The sequence below is a fragment of the Trachinotus anak genome, unplaced genomic scaffold, assembly GCF_046630095.1.
Source record: "Trachinotus anak isolate AG129_WGS33_773 ecotype Australia unplaced genomic scaffold, CSIRO_AGI_Tana_v1 ptg000014l, whole genome shotgun sequence".
In the NCBI taxonomy this organism is placed as follows: Eukaryota; Metazoa; Chordata; class Actinopteri; order Carangiformes; family Carangidae; genus Trachinotus; species Trachinotus anak.
This window is the reverse complement of record NW_027273865.1, coordinates 8,164,094-8,188,313: the sequence shown is the minus strand read 5'-3', so window position 1 is coordinate 8,188,313 and position 24,220 is coordinate 8,164,094. Positions and strand designations below refer to the sequence as shown.

The 24,220-nt window shown below is 37.8% G+C and overlaps 1 protein-coding gene across 2 annotated transcripts; it reads left to right on the top strand.

The window, feature by feature from the left end:
• LOC139631951 (SR-related and CTD-associated factor 4-like) lies at nt 1-24,183 on the top strand. 2 transcript variants are annotated; one of them, XM_071496641.1, is made up of 18 exons: nt 1-260; nt 1,575-1,658; nt 2,996-3,040; nt 3,179-3,340; nt 3,451-3,568; nt 3,717-3,850; nt 3,961-4,107; nt 4,232-4,305; nt 5,087-5,183; nt 5,484-5,567; nt 5,876-5,961; nt 6,295-6,482; nt 8,315-8,415; nt 8,858-8,971; nt 9,080-9,236; nt 9,329-9,423; nt 22,854-22,992; nt 23,110-24,183. In XM_071496641.1, the coding sequence occupies exons 1-18, from the start codon at nt 231-233 to the stop codon at nt 23,538-23,540; spliced, it is 2,286 nt and encodes a 761-aa protein (XP_071352742.1). In that variant the 5' UTR covers nt 1-230; the 3' UTR covers nt 23,541-24,183. The 2 variants fall into 2 exon arrangements, with proteins under 2 accessions (XP_071352742.1, XP_071352743.1); XM_071496642.1 differs by having other exon boundaries at nt 7-260; nt 23,107-24,183.
• The last annotated feature ends 37 nt before the right edge of the window (nt 24,184-24,220 follow it).

Below are 24,220 nucleotides of genomic sequence, written 5' to 3'. Positions count from 1 at the left end.
TGATGTCACACGCCGACGGACGCGCAATCACGCACAGGGTGGAACCGCGAAGCTAGTAGCGACCCGTAGCAGAGCTGTGGCTAGCTATGTGACCACACCAGGATCAAATCTGAGCTTTTGAACGTTGCTAGTGTTTATGTTGTTAGCTATACGACTACACGCGGTAATGATTGGATAAAGTAACGACATATAGACGTTCGTTAACTCGGTTTTCTGTACAACAAACTATTATGGATGCAGTGAACGCGTTCAACATGGAGGTAAAGTTTGCCCGTGTTTATCCCATTCCCGAAGAGCTAGACCTGAGTGCTAACGTTAAAGCTAACTAATGCCAGGTGTTTTAAGTAGGCTAATTTGCATTACAGCGAATAGTAACTACATTCAGCTTAAACAGCTGAATCGGTTACATTTAGGAGAAGACATTAGTTTGCTCAAATGTGGGGGCTTTTAAGGTAAACATGGCTTTACTTTATTCGCTAGCCACTAGCTTAAGTCGAGTTCAACGCTTGAACGTTAGTGCTAATCTTGCAAGGCCTGCGATTTCAGTGCCAAGCCAAATTGTAATTTAGGGAACTGTGAATTTACACCTGTGAGACCACGATGAAAAGTCAGTACAGGATAACAACTGCGTCTGTAGTCTTATATCGCACTTCTGTAGAATTAGTTAACATAATGTGTAATGTTATCAATTTTATAAATAAAGCTGGCGCTAATGTTATCTTTAAGTTGCCAGGTAACGTTAGCCCTGCTCCCAACCCATGTTGCTTGTTTTGAGGAAGTTCAGTGTAGTCCATCGTTATTAACGCACACCACACCAGCACCAGGGATATTTAGAATAACATTTGGTACACACATGGTAAATAGCACCTGAGAACCCTGTCGTCTTGCCTCACTGTTTCTTAGGTGTGTGTGTGTGTGTGTGTGTGTGTGTGTGTGTGTGTGTATGGTGGCTGGACATCATGCATGGATTTGGGAGTGGATCATATTAAGTGTAACATTTGAGTATGTGCTATCTTAACCTGTTTGCAGCTTTTAAAACGTGTTATGGCACTTTCAGAAGACAAACCCCATGTAGTAATCAAGATACTGAACATGAGTTCAACATCAGTGACCTCTCATATAATTTCTGTTCCTTGCACCTTCTTATAGAAGTTGAGTGCTTTGTTGAGTGGTTTAGGTAAATGGGAAAGTGTGTCCAGACTTTTCATTGGTGCTGAATGTCGGTGAGCTCCAGGAAGTTAATAAAGATTGTTATTGGGTTGCCACTCTTCCACATCGTAGATGCTTGAACATGATTAGAGACATATGATTTTATGCAAGTTCTAAACTTTTCACAAGTTAAAGGAAGAACAGAAATCATATGGAATTACACTACTACTGTAGAGCAGACATAAAATAAAAATAAGACATAAAATATTGCAAAAGGTTCTGTAGTTTAGTGATGTCTGTTGCGTTTCCTTTTTTTTTTTTTTTTTGGTATAAATCAGGACCAGCATGTTTTCCAATGTTATTGTAAACCATTATTTTTTTCTTTCCAAAATTAATTGATATTATTCTTTTTCAAAATCCATCAGTTGTTCTCCATGATTGACATGAAGCCTCCGATATCCCGTGCTAAAATGATGTCTGTAACAAAATCAGCCATCAAAGCTATCAAGGTAAAGTGAATACTTAATTACTTAATTTTATTATCATATTAAGGAGTGGCAAAAGCAAGTAGGGATCTGCTAGATCTTTTGATTTAACTGTTTTAAAATGAAACACTGTGATATACCTAAAACATTCTGACTTGTTATATGACCCACAATGAGTTTTGTAATGTGGCATAAATTTGTCCAATTTTGTCCAAGGTATTGCTGTCTTTTATCATGCAAAAATCTAAATCTGCCCCAGTATGGCAGATAAGCACTACCTCAAGGAATATTATACCTATATAAATTATAATTTTCATCTTAACTACTCATCTCTGGTAGTTTGGATTGTTAGATGCAAGACTTGTTCTTTGTCTTGGGAAGTACCCATATTTCTGTGGGATAGGTGACAGTGGACCATCCTTTACAAAAGGAAAGGAGATGCAGTACAGTACAGTTGCGGCAGCAAAATTTAAAGCACTGCACCATTCCATGTCAAAAATATCCACCGCCAGCATAATTAGTGTAAGTGCAGTCGGATTCTCTTAGCACCAAGCTACAGGAGTCAGTAAATTATGTAAAAATTCAGAGTGCGAATAAGCAATTCACTATCTTGTGACCCAATCTCTCTTTTTTGGATGTGATATTTCCAAGGGTATCATTAAATGGAACATGGCTGACTAAATGTAATTATTTGTGTGGTCTTAATGGGCACTGAAACTTTTTGAAGAACCTGGAAATTAATTATTTTTTATCGATTTCAATGTCAGATGATAACCTAGCATCTAATTTAAAAATGGCAGGTTAGTCTTTCATTTGATGCTAGATCATGTCATGCTTATATGACTGATGACAGAAATCATGTAGTAAATGAGAATTTTATCATCAAAATCTTTCACTGCTGCTGGGCTGCACAAATAATCGAAATATAATAAAAATCGCCATAGGGCCAAGGGCAATGTCCCAGTTGCAGGAGCTTCCAAAAAAAAAAATTGTTAGAGGTAAAATGTGTCACAACATTATAGTGCATTGTTAGGACCATAAGTGTTGTGGTGCTACAGAGATGCCCGCCCTACAAACGAGATTCTTCAGATATAAGGGAACATGCTTGTTTGGTACAAGCCCCAACAAAAACCTCATCATCATAGTTTTAAAAAATTTCAGTGAAAATGAAATGCAAAAACAATTATTCCAACTGAAATCATGACTCGTATCGCAGTTGCAATATCTGCCAAAATAATCACAATATGATTATTTTTGCTGATCTTTCAGCCCTACTGTTCATGACCCCTATGGTTGTACTTGACAGGATTAAAGTATTATCGAGTCTGCTGTGACTGATATTAATTTTTGTCTTTTTTTAGCTTTACAAACATGTTGTCCAGATTGTTGAAAAGTTCATCAAGAAGGTAGGCACCATAGAGCTTATTGCTGTACATTAATATTAAACATTTTACTTACTATTAATGCATTTTACTTCTTTGTCATGAGACAATATGAGTTAATTTTCATTGTTTTGTTGTGGTTTTTTTTTTTGTTTCCATCAGTGCAAGCCAGAATTAAAAGTCCCTGGTTTGTATGTGGTTGATTCCATTGTTAGACAGTCACGCCATCAGTTTGGTGTTGACAAGGATGTATTTGGGCCCAGATTCTTGAAGAACTTCACAGATACCTTTCAAAATCTTTACCGCTGCCCAGAGGATGATAAGGTACTCTATGTTCCTGCTTTTGGTATCTTATATAATCACACTGAATGTTAACAAGAAATATCTCAAGAGTGGGATTGTTTTTTTCTTTTTCTTTTCTGTGTTGAAATCAGAGCAAAATTGTCCGTGTCCTGAACCTGTGGCAGAAGAATGGTGTGTTTGACATGGACATCATTCAGCCTCTGATGGACATGGCTAATGGAGCCATTGTACCTCCACCTGCACTCGAGGGTAGAGAAATTAATGTTGTTATCGTTGGGCAATGTTAGAATGTTTGTAATAATACACATGAGTGTTACCAGTTGGAAAAGTGAGGCTGTAATTTGTCCACTGCATGCAGTTATGCCAAGATGTTAATCTTTTTCTTGTATCTGAGCAGTTCCTGCTGACCCTCAACCAGAGATACAGCCTGCCATCACTGGTGCCTCAGTTGTGCCTGCTCTGCCCCAGCTACCCAGTCCTGATGCCTTAGCTGCTGTGGCACAGCTGTTTCAGTCCCCCCATGGTCAGGAGGTAAACAATGAATTGGTTTATTGGTTACAGCAGTTCTAATATCATACAGTTGTTACTGGATAATGGCAGAATTGTTAAAATGCTGAATGACCCCTCCCTCCCCGCTCTAGCTGCAGAGGGTTCTCCAGAACTTCCAGCAGGCAGATAAGACCCTGGCAGCCACCATCGCAAACAGCATACCAAACCCTCCTCAGATGCCTGTGTCCCAGCTCAACCCATACAGTGCACACACAGAAAAGAAAAGCTCTTTAGCTGAGGTAATACTGTAGCTCAGAGTCACAACATAACCTGCTGTGGATTTATACAAATTACTTTTTCTCATTTACTTCACTGTGTTTTATATATATTTTTTTAATATATATATATATATATTTCCTATAGAAACTCCTTGATCGTTTTGACTATGACGATGAACCTGAGGATTTACCTCCAAAAGAACTGAGTGCCCAGTCACAGTGAGTTTCATAAAATGTATTTATTGTGTATTCTTTTTTTGTATTCATGTAAGTGCAGCGACAACAACATAGCAAAGGCTTTTAGGTTGACAGCTCAAATCATACTGCATATATTTCACCACTGGAGGTATTTCACTTTTGACAACTGCAAGAAAATATCTTGTTTGCATTCAGTGCAACTAATGTTGTAATGTAGTAATACATTAATCAATGTTTTCAGTCAGCTGTTGGAAAGCAAAATATCTACCGTTACATCCTATACTGAATTCAGTAAATCCAGATTTTAGTTCACAGAAGGAAAGTCTGATCAATGTGTATTTTCTTCAGTTTCTGTCACGTTGATACTTTATTGTCTGGTAGAGTAAAAAATGTGTTAGTAGTTGTCGTTCCTTCACTCTTACTGTTTTACTATCATTGTGCAGAATGATGTATATCCAGACACTAGAAGGCTGTTTTCACATTCATCTGCTTAAGGAAGAAAGTCACTCTTTACTTTCCTTAAATGTCAGTTTTGTGACATTAAAACTACTTTACAAAGCCAGTCCAGTCCTAAGAATATCATTAACCAGTTATATTACAATGTCCTAGTCCCATAATGCATGCCGATGTTAGTACTGTTATTAACCCTATCCACACTTTTCTTGCTATGACATGTCAAAATGTCTGCTGTGAAAAAGGTTTACAATTGTAATTGTTTCGGTATTGTTTGTTTTTAATGTGCTTTTATTGTATTTGTAGGTTTGTAACACCGAGACTCTATGTGTATATTTTCTCTTGGCAGATGCATTCCTGAAAATGTGTTTAACCAGTTCCCTGGTCAGATGCCCAACATAGAGAATGTTCATCTCCATATGCTGGGACACACTGGTGGTATAGAGGTATCCAGTTAAAACTGCTCTATATAATAACTTCACTAACTCTCAAATATAGTAACTCTCTAGTATAATGCAGCATGCTGTCCAAAAAATGTTAAAAGCAAATGAAGTTACTCTTTTAATCCTTTCTCTATGAAGTGTAAAAACAAAAATATAGTTAAAATGATGGACGTACCCAATGTATGTTTTGATTGTACAGAGACTCATCTATGTGAAGCTTTAGTTGGAGTGTACTGTGGTCAGTGTTCCTGTAATGTCTGGTTTTCACCTTTCTTCTGTGGCCGTCTCTTTATCATCCTGTAGCATGGTGGAGGAATGAGTCATGGTGAACAACATATGATACCAGATGGATGCCACTCCCTAAATGAGGCTTATTCACATTCACGGGTAAGTCTTCAGACCCAATTTATTTTAATATGATTGAATGTCTGTCCTGTGAAAGAAAAACTTTCAGCTTCCACTTTAAGTGTCACAGTGGTTGCATCTGAATATCAAAGTTTCTTTGGAAGTTAGTTTTTCTTATTAGTGCAGCTGAAGCAAGACAACGCCATGTCTGTCTTAATTAGAGGTTTTTGTGTTGTGCCACATTTGAATTTGAGACCTGTGGTGTGAACTCTTTAAAATGGAACTTGGAACCCTCTCCTCATTCATTGGGGGGAAAAATAAAATTGCCATGTCATTGATCATTATAATAGGGAAATTCAAGAGAAGACTCACATATGAGGCGGGAGGGTAGACAAAGAGGCTATGGCAGGAGATCAAGATCCAGATCTGGTTCCAGGTAAGAGGCTGTGTAGAAAATTTCTGTTACATCTTTTCAAATGCAGCCCTGTTTTTATTGGGGCATGTTTTACACTTGCTGTATTTTTTAAGTGTTATGTTACATTGGACTAAGGAATAATCTGATTATCTTCTAGGGTGTTATTCTGTAGAAAGGTAAATAACATATCAGAAAGCATGGAGCAATTTGTACAGGGCAGGCACTGACAAGCAGCTGCTGTCATGGACTCCCAGAACTCCATGTTCATGTCATTTCCCTACTCAGCAAACCTTTTTTTTTTAACTACTTGATGATACCATGTTTAGCTGATTTGTGTGTGTTTGTGTGTTTCAGATCTCCCAGGAGGAGAAGATCAAGATCTTCGTCCCGCTCAAGAAGGTCAAGGCATCGTCGCTCTCATTCTCGCTCCAGAGAACGGCGCTGGAGATCTCGCTCTCGTTCTCAAGATAGGAGTGAAAGAGAGAGGGACCGAGAGCGCAGACAGAAAGGTCTTCCCAGCATGAAGAGCCAGACACTCAGTGGTATGTGCTACAACAGAAACACACCTGTCATGTTAAACAAGTTATCAAAGCTACCAGGGACCAAAGTGCTTATTATAAGTCACTTACATATATTTTTTATAATTTTGAGTGACTTGGTTGATGGTCTTATTAGCCTTATCAACAAGGCTAGAGAGCCCCACTGTCACTGATCCACCTGATCCCCAATTGCACCAATCACCAGCACGAATTCCTTGTATGTGGAAACATACTTGGCAATAAAACCGATTCTGATTCTGATTAGCAAAACCTTTCTTCCAAATATCAATAACAGTAACAGCCTTAGAAATTCAGTATTGTTCAGGCTTTAATCTCAATACTACAGACTTGTATGTGTTGTATCTATTAATATGGTTCCTTTAAGTCACACTTTGCCTTGTCAAGTTACATAAACATTTAAAGAGTTTTACGGAAAAATGGCACAGATTTTTTTTCATGCATGACAAAACTACTTGAACATTTACAAGGAAGGTTATGTGCATGTTTAAAGGGCGAGGTTGATTCTATACGCACATAGGTGTGTAGAAAGCGTGTCCCAATGAAGTTCTTTGTGGCCCTGGTAGGAGTACTTCAACACTGAGTATCTGCAGATGTTGATTATGTATGTATCTGACATATTGAAAAGATTGCTGTGGATTACTAAATCTGGGACGCCTTATTTTACACAAGTTGAGAAATCCAACTGAACGTCATGGTTCAAAACAATTAAAGGATAGGTTCACAAATTTTCAAGTAATAGACATGAAAAAACAGGTTTTGCATGTTGCAAATGTTCCTACTACCGTTAATTAAAAGATCCATTCTAATAACTTTACAAGATTCCACTGGAGTGTCATTTAAACTTTGAAATACATTGTTACACAAAAAGGACAGTGGATTTTAAAAACCAAATAGCATGAGCTGCAGTTTTTTAGAAGGGTAAGAATTTTTTCAGTTAAAATGAAATGGAAAAAATGAACATTGAAATTGTGACTGATATTGCAATCACAATATCTGCCATAGTAATCACAATATGATTTACCTCTTGGCTTGCACTATAACACTGTGGGGGGTTCTCCTCTTAAAATTGTATGCTTGTCAGCTGATTGACATGATAGTAACTATCTGTCATCAGTCCAGTTGGATTTTCTGGTTCTTTTACTTCCACTTCCATTACACTGCTACTTATGTGGCCATTTTTCCATATTAATATCAAATAGATTAAGTACTAAAATTACCTGCATGGTGAACATACGTAAGCAAATAAATATGTGTTGCAGCAAGCAAAAGGAGTCAAAGTTTCTGTTGTTTCTTTGCTCAGAGTTTGCCTGAGAATTGTTTTAAATCACTCTTTAGGTAGGTAGGAGTCCATGCTAGAAATTTTTAGGCCAAATTAGGGGCCTTCTAAGATCATTCTTAGACTGTTTGGGGTCACAGTGGGGTCAAAATGATCATATTGGGCTGTACACATAAAGAACATTAGATACAGACGTTATATGCACATATTTTCTTTAATTAAATTTTTGGTTTGCCCTATCTATCACAAATCAATGTGAAGACAAACAAAGGTTCATAAGTCATAAAGTGGAATTCATTTAAAACTATTGGCTCATGTTTTGTAGAGATAAGATTAAAAAAAAAAAAAAAAAAAAGATAAATCATCATGAGCCTGATAACTTGATATGACAACCATTTCATGCTTTCTGGTTGCCCCGAGACATAAATTAATCATTACAATTAAGCTGTAAATTCCAGTAAAATCTATCCATCACATACCAGTAAAATACCCATTTAAATAGATGCTAAAACTGTTTCTAATCTGTTTTTGCCTGTAGTTTGCACCACTACACTTTGGGTTGGACAACTAGACAAGAAAACGCAGCAGTCTGACGTGATGTCCCTTTTGGAAGAGTTTGGCCAGATTGAGTCCATCAATGTAAGTTTGGTCTATTTGCATCAAAAGCCCTGTTCAGACCTGGTGTTAACATCTGTCTCAGGTGATCCGTTAACAGCTGTGCATTGAGTCACATCCCCTACCCACACCTCTCTCTCTCCCTGTTTCTTTCTCTCTGTAACTCACACATACACAGAGGCACATGGACAACGGACCCAGGCAAAAAAACCACACACAAGATTGTATTCACATTTGCAGCGGGGAGGTGAAATCCAATCACAAGCGGTCACTCGAGACGCATGTGAAGGCTCATTTTAAAGCCAGGTGTGAACTGACATACTTAGAGCTGTCCACTTGTGATCGGGTTACTGAAGGAGCATGTTAATGCCAGGGCTGAACAGGGCCAAGGAAACTTGTAAACCTCTTTGATTTAAAGCTGTTGTTATCCTGCATTTCACAATAACGTTTTGCTCTGTGCTTCCAGATGATTCCTCCAAGGGGCTGTGCCTATATTGTAATGGTTCACAGACAAGATGCCAACACAGCTTTGAACAAGCTCAGTAGGGGGTCATACAAAGTCAATCAGAAACCAGTTAAGGTATATGTTCTCTCATGCATATTGCTTTTATTTCCAATTATATGTTGGCTCTGTATAATATGTTTTTTTGATAACTTTATGAATATACTTATTGTCATTCTTGCCTAGATTGCTTGGGCTTTGAACAAAGGTATAAAATCGGCACACAAAAAGTTCTGGGATGTGGATCGGGGAGTTACCTACATTCCCTGGAGCAAAGTCAAAGTTGAGGAGTTGGAGAGCTATCGGGAAGGGGGCATGCTGGACGCAGACACACTAAATCCAGGTAAACACCATGCTCCTCCTTTGGCATGGCCAAGATTCATCTGCTGCGTGCAGTTTTTCTTATGTTGTCATTATATTGTCCATTATGCACAGAGTGGAAAAATGCCATGGACCTCAATATGCAGGCAACTGTAAATGGAGCGTTGGAAAGTGTACCAGCAGATGGAACGATCCCTGCTCACATTCAGGTAATGCTAATACAGTCTTTAAACACCTTCTTTTTAATTAATAACCTTGGTGTTGGAGGCTTACTGAAGGCCATGAGGAAAATAAATTATTGTTGCATATGAGTAGAGGAGCTTATCTGAACCACACTATCATCTCCTCAAAAAAAAAAGAAAAAGTCACAGGTTTAAATTAAAAAAAAAATTTCTCAAGGTAAAAGGCTGTCCCGTTCATTGAGAAATACTTGCAAATCAAGGTGTACACGTCATCTTTCTAAGGCTTACTTAGCTTTAGAAAGCTTTTATCCAGACTTGTAAAATCAGTACAGGAAACGCCTCGTAATGGGCAGAAAAATGTCTATTAAAACCTAACCTAGTTCTGGTCAAAATCACTGCTATACTGTAAATTGATGTTATGCGTATGGATATGTCCACTAATGCGTTTTTATGTTAAAACAGTGTTGTAAAACGGCCATCCACCTGAAAACACATACTGCATGAGCATTCATGTACATTTACGCACAGCTGTAAACAGGACGCAGGTTGTCCATTCTGTAGTTGGTGGCTTAGTTGCAGAAAATCCCAGACCTCACAAAATATTTGTAGTACCCCACAAGCCTTGTGAGTTTGACCAATTAAGCAGTACTCACGTCTACACCAACAAGCGTCTTACTTGTAGAAGAACAAAAAGGAAAAGGAAGAGTTTATGTTTTTGGCATAAGGTGGTGCTCCAAGACTTTCTTCAAGGTCAGCACATCTGAAATACTATGAAGGGTTAGGGTTAAGTAAAACCAGAGATTTCTTTGCTTGGGCCAACGACAAGATGGAACTGTTACTGAAAGTAACATGAGTATAAGGCGGGCATGGCATTGGTGCCGTTGCACATCAAATACGGCAACATATTAGAGCAGTACCAGGAGCATTATCCATTGATAACAGGGATACATTGTGACTGATAAGACCCAAACAGGAAGCCAACATGGGTGTCTGTGTCATTGTTTCCAAAGATCTGTACTTCCTTAACGCAATCCCGGCGTTTTCAAACTAAAATGGGGCCAGCAGTTTTTCCAAAAGTCTCTGTTTTACAGGCTTGAAAATTCCGGAGTAATATGGACAACAGGCATAAATGAAGCAACATTGATGCGTTGAAAAAACTGAAACGTACTAGTATGGATGTAGCCTATGTTAGGCTATTGGGTAACCATAGTAACAACACTGACGCTTCTGCTATGTTCATTAATTGAGTTAATTAATTGTTAAACCAACTGACATTTTAAGCAAAGACACTTACCATTCTATCATCTACAGGCTTAGTACTAGTTACATCCACCCTTTTACTGAGAGTGACTTCGTCTAGTCTGGTTTACACTGAGCAAACATGAAATAGGCTGCTGATTTCAAGGCCAAGATAAAACAGTTACTGTGACAGCTGATTTGGTGTCAAAAAAAGGATGCCACTTAACCATTAAACCAATTTGTTTTATGTGTATGTGTAAATGGTTGTGGGCTTGTGAGCTCCATGTGTCACAACTACACAAGTAAATTGACAAATCTTTTGAATGGAACATATACCCATGTGATACTGCGTAAAAGTTAGGCAATGGTATGTAAATTGTTCGTGTAGAGCTTAACTATTTGTGTTGCATTTGATACCTTGAACGCTGATGAAGCAGAAATACCACAATACTTATTTTGATTATAATATAAATTGGCTAAATCAGATTTATTCTTTTTTTCACCCAACCCCACAGAGAAACATGAACAAAAGTACTTAATTATTGTGGGCTTTCAATACTCAGACTTAAGTGTTGGAGGATTTAGAGACTCACCTTTCTAAGCAAGTGGGGGAGTAGTTCTTCTCTTTGTAGTCTTGACTTGGCCTTGAACATTGACCGCAACTATTGTGAAACTTTCTCAACAAGGTCAGGCAGCCTCTTATGGTAACATGTCTCAGCAGCCCAAGACCTGCGCTTTTAAAAAACTTCAGTTAGTCAGTGGATGTGGAATATGACAGTATTTTGAAGTGTGGAATTTAACCTGTTTTATGAAAGTCTTCATGTTTCTGTTTTTCATTAATATCAGATTATTTACTCTGTAATAGGAACTGACACCATGTCACTCACATTTCTTTGCTTCATAAGGATTGTTTTAGAGTCACCATATAAGCAGGCAAATCTAATTTGGAGATTTTTATCCACAATTCAGATAAGCTCCTCTGCTAATTGGCACTGAATTCAACACTGCTTATTCATCCTTTTCTTCTTTTTCTTTGCAAAATATTTGCATCTTCACCCAGTAACCTTGTACTGTGCAGTTTAACTTATTCAAATAAAGTGGGTAATACAAAAAACTTTACTGTGGTATGTGTAGAGGGAAGCATTTCTGTTACTCTTTCTCTGTTTTCAGTAACTAAGTGCTCTTATCCAGTATGTCTGGGTTTGACATCAGTAATTGTGTATGAAATGTTTTCACATCTAATGACAAGCAAACTTCTCCTAAACATCCACCAACAAAACAAAGAAATATTTAAATATGTGATTAGATGGATCAACTTCTTGGTGGTCTGCTTTGGTTGCAATGGTGTGAATCCTTAACTTGATACAATATGAATGAATACACAAAATGAATGTGAACATGCAATAACTCAGTTGAAACTGAGTAAATATGAAAAATAGTATGCCTGACAGTTTAGGTAATAATCCACCATAACATCAAAATCTAACTTTTCTTCAGAAGTTAGGTTTAAATTTTGAACCTTAAAAAAAAAGTTTCTCCCATGACCACATGTCCACAAGCTATCTTAAATAAAACATGATCCAGCTGGACTGTGTGCAACCTACCATACATAACAGGCCTGCTAAACTGAGCACCTCACTTGGAAGAAAAGTTGCTTACATGTCACAAGGACCAGAGTACCTGACTGTAGGCTGCTGGTGGGACTTAAAGGTCCGATTGGGAGGAAGAGTGTCAAAGTGGGAGACAAGGTAAGCCAACAGCACTGTTAGCAATTTATGCTAAATCTGGCACTAAACCAGCCAACTGATAATAAAAACTGGACGCAATATGATTTTTGAAGTTGTTCAGACATGTTTTTGCTGAGGGGAATGTTGCTTAAGAAAACTATGCCAGGGTCATTGTTCATGAAAGGATAAATGGTAACTCATAATCAAATCACATCTAGCACTCCTAAGCTTTCTTAAAGAGGTTGTTCATTGTTTCTGTCTCTTATACTCACTGTTCATGTACTGCCATGCATACAGTAGCATTCAGTTTAACAGTTATATGCCGTTCTTATACTAGACATGGAGTTTGAGCTTGTACCATTGATCAAATGATTATGGAAAAGCTCAACAATCCTTAACAACAAAACTATTACAGTCTTGTGTCATAATCTTAGGTATCAACAAATCTCAGGTATTCCTTTCTATACTTACAGAGGCTTGCTTGGTTCTTACAACATTAACCATTTTTTATTCTTATCTTGAACCCATTTATCAGGCAAGTGAATGAACTATGATTTCGACCAAGCCTACAGCGTTTTTTAAAAACAAACAAAAAACTATTTAGTGGGAAGGAACTGATGAAACTATATTCACAATTTCAAATAAGCACTTGAAATTGCTATTATTTTTTGCAGCAATTAATAAACCAAAAGTTCATGGCCAAATAGGGATGTGTGTCCAAATGTCTGCTTGCACAATCATATTACACAAGATCAGAAGTAATTGTTGCTAAACTTGGCCTACAAGCTGTGAAAGATATGACTTGATCTTTGATAAACTTAGTGCAGTGCTTTCGTTTCAGTGCCATTCTTGACAAAATGAAAATTTGGAGTTAATGAGCACTTTTATACCAAAGAATATAAAATGTACATTGAAGCAAAAAAAACAATGACTATTTGTTTCTGTCTTGAAGATTATTTAAAAGATTTGAGTTGTCTACTATTTGTGGAGGCCACATCAGGCCAGCCACCATATATAACTGCATTTCATCACCCAAGCCTTCAGGGAGTGTCCCTTAAGAAGGATGAGATACTTTCCCTGGTCTTGATGTTGGTGTGTAGGTTTTTCTATCGAATGTGACGTGGCTGCCATTTATTCTGCCCAAATTTTAGTTATAAGAGCCTTTCTTTTGGAAAACAATGTGAATTTGGAAATGATTATTAGTCAAGTCTTGTGGCATTAAGTGGTGTTGTTTTGTTTTTGTTTTTTTTCCCTCTTTTCTGTGCATTGTAGGAGTTAACAGAAACCTGTCTGCACTTGTCAGCCTTGTCTTTATTTCGGTCAAAGTTCTGTGGCAGCAGTCTTAAATACCCACATAATGATCATCAAAATGTCTTGATTTTTGAGTTCTTTGGAAGTCATGGCTTTTGAAGGATGATTTTCAAACTAACAACTTTTAATACATGCGAACACTCCACTTTTTGGCCAATTCGCCATTTTGAATGGAAGACATAGCACCCGCATGAGTTTTTTTTTTTCTTTTCTTTAGTTACATCGTGTTTGATCTTCTGCCTCTGTGGTCCACCTACGCAAATCACAGACAAACTTTTACTCATTGCAGGATGACTTGACCACATGTTTGGATACTCTCATAGTAATGCAAACTAAGACAAACCCTTTAGTTTTATAACATTATCCTGTACCAATCAGTTGAGCATTGAAGGCAGCTAACTTTAGCTTTGTTTGGCCCAGCAACTGCATTGTTTGACATGCATCAGAACACCCACACCAATTGTTTTCTGTGTTTGTATCTATATAATCCCACACACCAACGATGTTTTGGCACACGTATGTGTCAGGACATGCCGCTGTCCTTTTTTCCAGCACTAATGTGAGTCAACTCTTCAGAAAGGCTGCAATTTCATCACGTGCTCCGTGGATCAGCACATCCCAGCCTCTGTACTTTGACTGGTTCTGCTGTCTGTATGGCATGTGTGGTGTGTGGTACGGGTGTCAAATAAGACATCAACTAACGTGAGTTAGCCAGTGTATGTTGCGCTAAAAGGATGGAGTTTCACTGACGGTGCATCTTCAAATGCAACAGAGAGGAGGAGAGAAGTGGTCGAGGAAGAAAGTGTCAAGAAAGACACATGTCTAAGCAGCGCCAGGTGAACATGCAGTTGAACTGAAGTGTTTAGGCAATGTCTGCTCAGTCGGGTTGACAGAGCTTGTGCTGCTTTTTTAAAAACTCTTAAAAGGTACCCACTGTCTCTTTTCCTGTATTCCGTATTTCCGTCAGAAGTATTCCCCTGGACCCTCGACAGTGGTTCAGCTTTAGAGATTTTGTTTTTCTCTCCCACCTGAGTATCCAGGACTCAGCTTTGTAAAAATGTCTAGAGATTTGTTTGATGCCAAAAGTCTTTCTCACCGCAAGGCAAAGTGACTGATCTCTAATCCTGTGAATTGTACATAACTTCATACTTTGTCTAATCGCATGCCAGATGCCAAACATCACTCCTGGCATCTTGGGTCTAACACTCTTGAACTGTGTGAAGATCATTTGGTCTGACCATAAAGCTCATTAGTATGAGCTCAGCGTTTTTTTGGAAGGTAACAAAATTTAAAAAAGACTTTGTTACTTAAAAAATCTTGACCCTGGATGTCTGCGTCTCTGGGTCCATGTTTGCTAGTGTATTATATCAATTTTGTAAAATATCAATTTTCCATGGATAAAAAACCAGTATGCAAACATGCACATCTTTCATGTGTTAACTCTTTATAGGTGCTGAGTCCAAAAAATTGAAGCTACTTTGTTGAATGTTCCCTTTTAAAAGTGTTTCTTTATTACATTTGGAAAGAATACAATGTTTTAAGCATAGATTGGCTTTTCATCAGGTACACAGGCTTCAAGATGATGATGATGATGATGAAGCATTGTGCAGTGTTCCGGTCCTAAATAACCAAACACACAACATCACAGGGCATTTCCAGCACAACTATTTACTATTGCTCCTACAGGTAACAAGGCTCGTTGAAGTAAAGTGGATACAACAAAAAATGGCAGCTCTTTTTCACAATAAACTGCTGGAACAAAAAGGTAAACACTTTACAAGCTGGAAGGCAGGGGAAAAATGTTTTTCCTTCTAATTTAGCACACAATTGACAACGCTGTAACTAAAGAGAAGGCAAAGATGGCATATGTGCAGTTTATATTTCAAAATGTCAACTTATTTTAACTTTATTTAAATGACCCCTCCACTTCTCCTTTTTCATATAATTATGGTCTTTTGGGAGCACCCTTTCTCCACTGTCTTATCATAAAAATTAAATAAAAACATAAAATTAGTGTATATGAATGTGAAGTGTAAAACAAGCAATAGCCAACAATCAGGCTGCATTGCAAGCATGTATTTTGCTATGAACTTTAAGGAATACACTAAAACGGTGGAGAAATAGACTTCCCAAGCAGGTCAGTAAAAATCCACAAACGCTGGGGAGGGAAAAGCGATGCAATCCAGAGTAACTGCAGATCAGACCTTTCTACGTGCCATTTAGAGCCTGCATTCATGCAAACATTGAGAATACAACACTCGAAAATGTCACTTTTTTGCATCTTTTTGTTCCTCCTTTGTATGAGTTCTATAAACATATATAGAATGTAAAATTAAAAAGAAAAATAAAACCAAAAAAGTTACAAAATGCAGCAGCCAGTAAAGTAGCATTCTGTAAATGTATGAATTATACCTGCATTTCTCACTTGAATATTTAGCAATTTTGCACTTCCCTAGTTGACATATTATTGGGTTTGTGAAAACCTAATATCTTCAGAATATTAAATAGTACACATTTTATGGTTGTCAGTTTTTAAAAGAGAGACTGTTGACTTATAAATGTGTCTTCCTTATAAAAAAATATATAAAAAATTGAAATTAATATATTTAAAATCACATTTAATTATAATTAATTATAATAAATTACATTTATATTTCTACCCAACAGCTGTAATTGCAAAGTCAGTCCGAACCCATGTTTTTTAGGTGGATGTGACGTAAAGGGACTTTTATTTTCAATAAGTTTTGTTCAAAAGTTAAAACATTTTCTTTGTTTAAAGCAAGTCATCATCGCTAAGATTCAAGATACAGTTTTATGCTTAAAAACTATTCAATAGTCTGCTATGTCATAGAAATTACACATTAGGTTGACTTTTGAATTTAAGTTTTCACAAAGGTTTTGCATTTTTAATATCTGAGTCTGTGCTGAGAATAGAAATACAGCATTTGTGAATGTGTGCTAGAGACAGGAGAGGAAAGGAGAGTGATGTAAGATTAAGGTTTTTTTCCTTTTTTTTTCGTTTTTATGCTTGAAAAAGCTCCATATTCTACATGTTGTAGACTTCACAGGTCTGTCTCTGAGCTCTCTTCTTACATGTGCTGATAAGGTTCAGGTAGCCCAAAGATTAACGTGAATTTTATTGTAAAATCTGAGCAGTCTTCTCCTTTCAGTCATGTTCATGTGAAAAGACATTTCAAGGAAAGAGGGGAATTCTTCAGTTGCATCAAGTAATACAACAGTCTATATCCAAATGTGGAGAACACCAGACTCACACGAGTCCTCACAAAGGTGAGTGTTAAAGAAATGATCTTTGGATATTGGGATTCCTGCTGTTGGATGATACTGTGGAATGGTTGAAAGGTAATGGAAGGCTCATTCATAATGAAATGGACCTTTGAATTTTTTTTTTTTTTTTTTTTTTTTTTTCTTAAACTCGTAGATAATCGGAGCTCTTCCATCTGAAGGCCAGGTTATTGCAGAGCTACCTTATTACTGTCTTTTACATGTCTAATAAGTAGCAGGTATAAACAAAGAACAAAGGAATTATATTGACAGCTGAATGAACTGAGTTGATAACCATCAGAGTCCTGATCAAAGCCTACGAGCCCACCTGCCTGGCTCGTAGGGTTTCCTCAGTGGAGTTAGCCTGCAGGAAAAATGAAGCAGCTGTTATCCTGTATTTTCTGCTGATGGAGTAAAACACCAGGATGAGAGAAGACCTGCTGTTGCTAACCGAATACTGACAGTATCAAGGCTGTTTGACTTATGAACTTGATCTTCCTTTCAGTTGTGTCTTTGTAGCTGTTTAACAGCATGAAAGGTCGTGCCCATAGAAAAATATGACAGGAGCTTTGATCTGTCATTATGTTGCCTCACTGACTGACGTCTTGGCTGAAGGTAGTTAAATGATACTCTGTAATTTCATACTTCCAAGTAATGATTTGGAAACTTTGTTTTTGCTCTTAGATAAACAATTATCTCAAATCTGAATTAGATCCATATCATGTCAATTGAGCTATAGATGTTTATTTAAAAAAAGAAAAAGAATTATTCTTTTAAAGCTGATGTAGGCAGCTTAGAAAAAGAAAAAGGGCCAAAACAAAACAAAACAAAAAACTTCACCTCTGTCCTTCAAATGAGGTTAAGGCATGTGTGAGTGGCAAGTTTAAAGCCACTATGTGTGAGATATAAAAAAATTTCCAGATTTGGTGCCCCCCAATGGCAGTATCAAAGTTGACATTGAGGCAGACAGAAATGTACACCACTACCTAGACCTGATAACGTATTCCAGCAAAGATAGACATGTTATCATTAATGATTGAGCATCACTGTATTTTTGAGTGAGCACTACAACAGTAAAATCTGGTAAACTCCAATCTTTATCTGGAATGCCCAACTGTGTCTTCTTCAGGTTACTTTTATGGTTGTATTCACAAAGGAAAAAATGCCTCTTTTTAAATGTTAGAATTGCAAAGCTTGAGCTATGAGAAGTGACTTACCAACCTGAATTTGACTCCTTGTGAATATCATAATAACCACCATTCTCAGTTTGACACTGATACTCATTGGTGCCTGAACCTGCAGTTCTTCTGACGGCCACTAGATGTTTCCAGGAAAAAAAAGTCATTGAAATCTCCAAATTCTATCTTAAAACACTAAGTATGTTGCATTTCTCTGCCCTTTTTTTTTCTCTTCTTACACATCATATATTGTAGGACAAATAACAACATTAATATGCATAGATGAATACATTTACAGTACATATATATAGTACCTTTAATTTCTGTTCTAGTACTAGTTGTGTGTGTTTTATTTGGCAATTATTATTGTCATATGTGTAGGTATAATTTCAAACATGGCCTCTTCAGTTTGCAGGGTAGGATGTTTGTTTTATGTGTCTACATGTTTGCATGACAGACACTAGACATACCTCCCTACAGAGAGCACTAGGGTGGGTGTCAGAAGTCAGGTGCAGTAATATTTCATATGAAATTGATTTACCAGATATTACAGAAATGTCTCTAAATGGTCTTCAGTACCTTTAATCCTTACTGTTGATGTGTTATTTATTATTTGTGAATTATCTGTGCAGAGATCATCTCATCCCACAACACATCATGAAAATTAGCTGAATGGAATTAGGTGCTTTCCATTTAAGGGGTGATTTATTTATTTTTTTTTTTACTCACAGAAATGAGACAAATCTGTTGTTATTGCTAATTTCTGAATACATGAATCAACGGGGGTGTTTTTGTGTATTTGTTGTCCAGATGTTTTGCAGTGGGAGGTCAGACAGGCACATTTCAAAGGGTAACGGCATGTTGCATTCTGTATCAGTAACATGATTTCTAGGTGAACGTGCTTTGCAGCCAGTGTGCCTACAGACAGCCTTGATACCAAGGAGTGAATATCAAGGCAGGAACTTGAGGCATCTTGCAGCATCTGGTAGGCAATGAATTTTAACTTGAAGTGCACTGTGAGTGTGACCGGCAGTTACCACACACTCGTGGAGAGAAATGTAATCTGTGTTAATGATAGATTTATGAATAGATAGATTTAGATTGAATGCATGACACGTTATTTCCATCTGAGGAACAATTAAAATGTAATTAGTCATTTGAATTAAATGAATGCACCAAAGATCTTGAGTAAATGTTTAAATTGCAAGCATCTCACTAATTATACCTCTTATCAAATTGAATTACTCAAGAGTGCAGTTATGCAGTAAGTGGTGCAGCACATAGCACAATGAACATGTTTCTTATTTTTCTTATTTTACATCCTGTATTGCAACTTTTGTAAAAAACCTTGGTTCAGTTTACATTTGAGAAGTTTGATATGATTTCACTGTGACTTCATTGCCAACTTGAATCAATCTTTGGTCATTCACCATAACTACAGTATAACCTCTACTTTCCAGACACTGATAACTTGCCATTTATGAATTTTATTATGTGGTAACAATGTATATGCTGGAAGCTGTTTTATATACCTAAAAACTATTCTTAGGTTTTATAATTGAACATACTTCATGAAGTCACTGTAAGATGTGTGTGTAAGCTGTGTGTTTGCTGATATAGAATAATTATAATAATCTCAACTGAGAGGCCTGGGAAGAAAAGGACTGTTGCTTGATGCTTTATCTGTGCACCTGATGTATTTAAGTCAGTATTTGCAGGCTGTACAGTATTAATATTATGTAATAAGTTTTATAGATTTAAAGTTACATCAATATGAATATACATGTACATTGATAAAAGGAAGTAATTGGTATCTCTGTGCAATGTAGCTTGTGAAGTGTTTGTGTGTGGCACAGAGGAAAACCCTTGACCTCTGTCACAGAGCCATAGCTTCTGATCATTGTCAGCTTGTTGGTCAGCAGGACATCTCAAAACATGTAAATATGTTTCTATTAAAGTTAGTGGCAGTTTGGTGACTGTGTCAGAGCAGTTGTGTGTGCATGTCTCTTTTCATCTCCTAGTCAAGGGGTTTGTGAACTCTGTAGCCTTTCAGGAATTTAACACTTCCCTACCCAGGTCTTTGCCTTTACCTTGACCTTAAGGCAATGCCATTGTGTTGGCTGTGACGCTGAAACTGACTAACGTGTGTGACTGTGTGCTTGCAGGGAAAAGAAACTGAAATGTACATTTTGGTTGTTTTGGGGGTATTGTAGGAAATGAGTAAATTATTCAGCATTGTTAGGGTGGTGATTTGAACCATCGAAATGCTTTTTAGGTCTAATAATTAACCTCAAGTGTCAGCTTCCTTCAGCTGTGAACAACAGCTACACCAATTAAAATTCCCAATTTTCCTCCTACACTTAAAAAACAAACAAACTGTGTGTGTGTGTGTGTGTGTGTGTGTGTATATATGTATATGTATATGTATATGTATATGTATGTATATATAAAACAAAGCAGTCATACGTAGTTTGACCCAGCAGTTAATTTCAATACAAGACAAGAAGACATGAAAGCTTTAGAACTGTCTTGAACCTGAAATTGTTTCTTTCTCCCTGAAAACTCTGATTTTTACACAGAATTCTCAGCACGGCCCTCCTCTATACTGAATGGAATATGTAGAACACAACACTATCTGCATAAACATACTTTACCAGTGAGGGTGCTTCTTATTCTCATTATGAGTGGGTGACAGTTTTTCATGTGTAGTTAAGGACTTGAATATCTGGTGACTCATAATATCATATTACTCTGTCTTATGCAATTGAGTCCATCCAGCTTTAAAATGCAGCATTATGTCACAATGTTGTATGCACGGTATATGTTTCAAATGTTATACTATTTTTTTCATCACAAATGATAGTATCTGCTTAACAATTTGAGTGAAAAGTTGAATCTTTTAAAAATGTATGTGAATTTGTCCTCCTTTTGCTTTAATGATTCCAGGCCCTCAAGGTGGCATAGACTCTACAAGTTTGTACAAAACCTGATGATCCATGTTATCCCAGCACGATATGACAAATTTCCAAAGAGCTTTTTGTGATGTCACAAAATGCTTATCTTTCTCAGTGTTCAAATTCCCCCTAAAATGTTTACTGGGGTTTAGGTGATTGAGGAGGGAATTTGAACCATTCTCCGCTAAGATGCAAACCAGAGGGTGTAGCATGTCTCTGAAGGAGGAAGTGGTACTCTGTCAGGGTGTAGTCTATTCGGCGTCAACTCCAGACACCACATTTCACTGTGGGTTTGATACACTGTGGTATGATTCTCTCTCCTGTTCATTTCCTCACATACACCCCTCTGTTACTGTCATGGATCTCAAACTTGGATGCCAACAAAGAGAATTGTTATAACAGAAACACAGGCCGTGCAAAGCAAAACGTGTGTAATATGCAGTGAAATAGTAGGACAATAAAAACATCAAAACACAAATAGGGTTTTTTTTCCAGTCATCCAGTGTGAAATGCCACCATTTCTTAGTCCACCCCAAGCATTAGCCTTGTTTCCAGACCACTATAGTCTACTGTGACCATCACAATACAGCCTTCTTTTAACAGGACTTTTGCTTATTGGAATCTTGTCTTCTTTATTTAACAGTTTCTGTATCTGCAACAAAGTTGTTTTCTATCTCTCGGAGAACTAAGCTTGGTGTATTGATCTTCTGATGGTGTGGTCACTTTTTGTCTGCCTGATTGTGCTTTAGATACAACTGATCCAGTTTCTGCTAAGTATTTCAGAGCTCAATGCACTGCTCTCTTGGGAACTTTTAGTCTAGCCATGATTTGACACTAGGAAAGCCCCTGTTTGCTTAGAATAACAATTTGATTCTGATACTTACACTGAGTTCGGATTCCAATTTTTCCCACTGTCACAATGCTACTTAGTAAGCAATGCTGGAAACTTGAGGCACAGCTTTATTTATAACAGGTGAACCTTGAACAAGCCTCTGATGAGTAGATCCGCTCCACCTGCATGTGATCTGAACGTGCGCTTCAAAGGAAGGGATACAACTCCAGGAAATCTGACATTTTTCATTTGATTTCGTGCACAGTTGAAAAATATTTCCTCTTCGTTTTGTGTGGCATGACTTCTTGTGTTTGGAAATCTTTCTGAATCCTCAAACTTTCTGATTATTTCTATGTGTACATGAAAATATTACAGATTTTCAGTGTGGCCTCAGACATTTGGACCCCAATGCATGTCCATAAACTAGTGTGTTTAAACATGTCATATAGTCAGAAGTAAAAGTTGTGTTTTTACGGGTGCCTGACTACAGATTGTTGCAGGTTTTGTCAAGTTAATAAAGACTTAGAAAGCTTGCAGTTACTGTTGGAAGAGTGTGTTTGTCGTCATTTTTGATCTGTGCACGTCAACCACACACTTGTGCACCTTGACGCAACACTTGTGCAACACATGACACTTGTTTTGTTTTTTGGTGTCAACGTAATTTGGCTTGTTAGCTCTGGAGTATGATAATGAATAATAATACTGTCTTCTGAGGTACAAAAACACTCATCCAGGCTTTCTTTTTTTTTTCCCATCTTCAAATATGACAAAATTCAATTAAATAAAAATGAGATGCAATCGAGAGGCTGCTTCATGGTGTACAGTGAGAAGATGTTCATACAGCTGATTCTGTCAGTTCGCTGCTTCAAAGGGCTATCTTGCTCATTTTACTTTAATCTAAATTGGGATGCCATTGTGTTTCTTTGTCGTCCAGGTGCCGCAGGTTCAACAGGCAGCACCCATTGGAAGTCCACCTGCTTTCCCTGGCCCCATTATGCTGTCCCCTACAGCCATGCCTCCAGGAGGAGCGCCATTCATCCCTGCTGAGTTTGACCCTTCAAAGTTGGCAGCAGGTGAGACTTTTATATAGAAGAAAGTACTGTGAATTTTTCTTGCTTCATGCTTATTAAAAGTTCTGTTCGGACTTGATGATGATATGAAAGCCTTGTATTATCCTTTCGTTGCAGCAGGGAGTGTAAATCCTCCAGAGGATTCCACCAAGGATACTATAAGAGACCAAGGCCCACTCTCAGATGCAGGCAGTGACAACCAGCTGGGCTCTCCTGCAGCTCCAGTGATGACCCTGCCAGGCCCAGCAGTCATACAGGGCCCCAGACCGGGTATGCCCCCTCTGCAGCCTCCTCCTGGCATGCCAAATCCTCATCTACCGCCATTCCTCTCACCTCCAAACATGCCACACATGCCTCCGCAAATGATGCCGGGAGGACCCATGTTTCCACCAGACAGGTTCAGAATGCCCATGCCCTTCCCTCCTCGTGGCCCTCCTTTCCATCGACATCCTTCTATGGGGCCAGAGGGCATGGATAACAGAGATGGGAGGCATTTCCAAAACGGGAGACCAGGGTTCGGGTGCCCACCTTTCCAAAGAGGGAGATGGTAGAGCTTGGCTCGGACCTGAGGGGATAGGACACTGAACCACTGTGACAGATACTAATAAACATCAGGACATTTGGTTCAACAAGTTCTGGTGTGCCCAGAGAAGGAGCTGCAGAAGCTTGTCTACAGACTTTATTTTACACCCCCAGAACCTTTTTGGTAGTTACAAAGAAACAACGAAAAACAAGACAGGGTGTTCTGAATGTGACCCATGTTCCTCTGAGTTCAACAGAGAAGAGACTGTAAATACTGTATGTGCTTGTAGCTGTTTACTATCTTTTTGTATATTTGAAGTTGTGTAGTATATGCAGAAGTCTGTTATCTTGGTAGTTGGAGGTTTAAAAAAAAAAACACAGTCTGTATTTTTGAGCTTATTCCCTCAATATAGTTTTTGTGTATGGAAGAAGACTGTAAAAATCTATGATTCATACCTTTTTGGTATTTTGTTTTTAGTAAAATTTGCACCACACTGATGTTTTATCCTTCACCAGAGAAGTTGGTTTTCATTTGAAGCAGAAGGGGATTTCATGTCCCGCCAGTAGAGGGTAGAGTGATGCCTGTTACCATGGCCAGCCTTTGTTGTACATTAAAATCACACCTTATTGGATCATGTGCAGTGAATATTAAAAAGAGGGACTACCTTTTCATCAGCTGTTTTAATTTGTGTCATCAATCTGACATTTT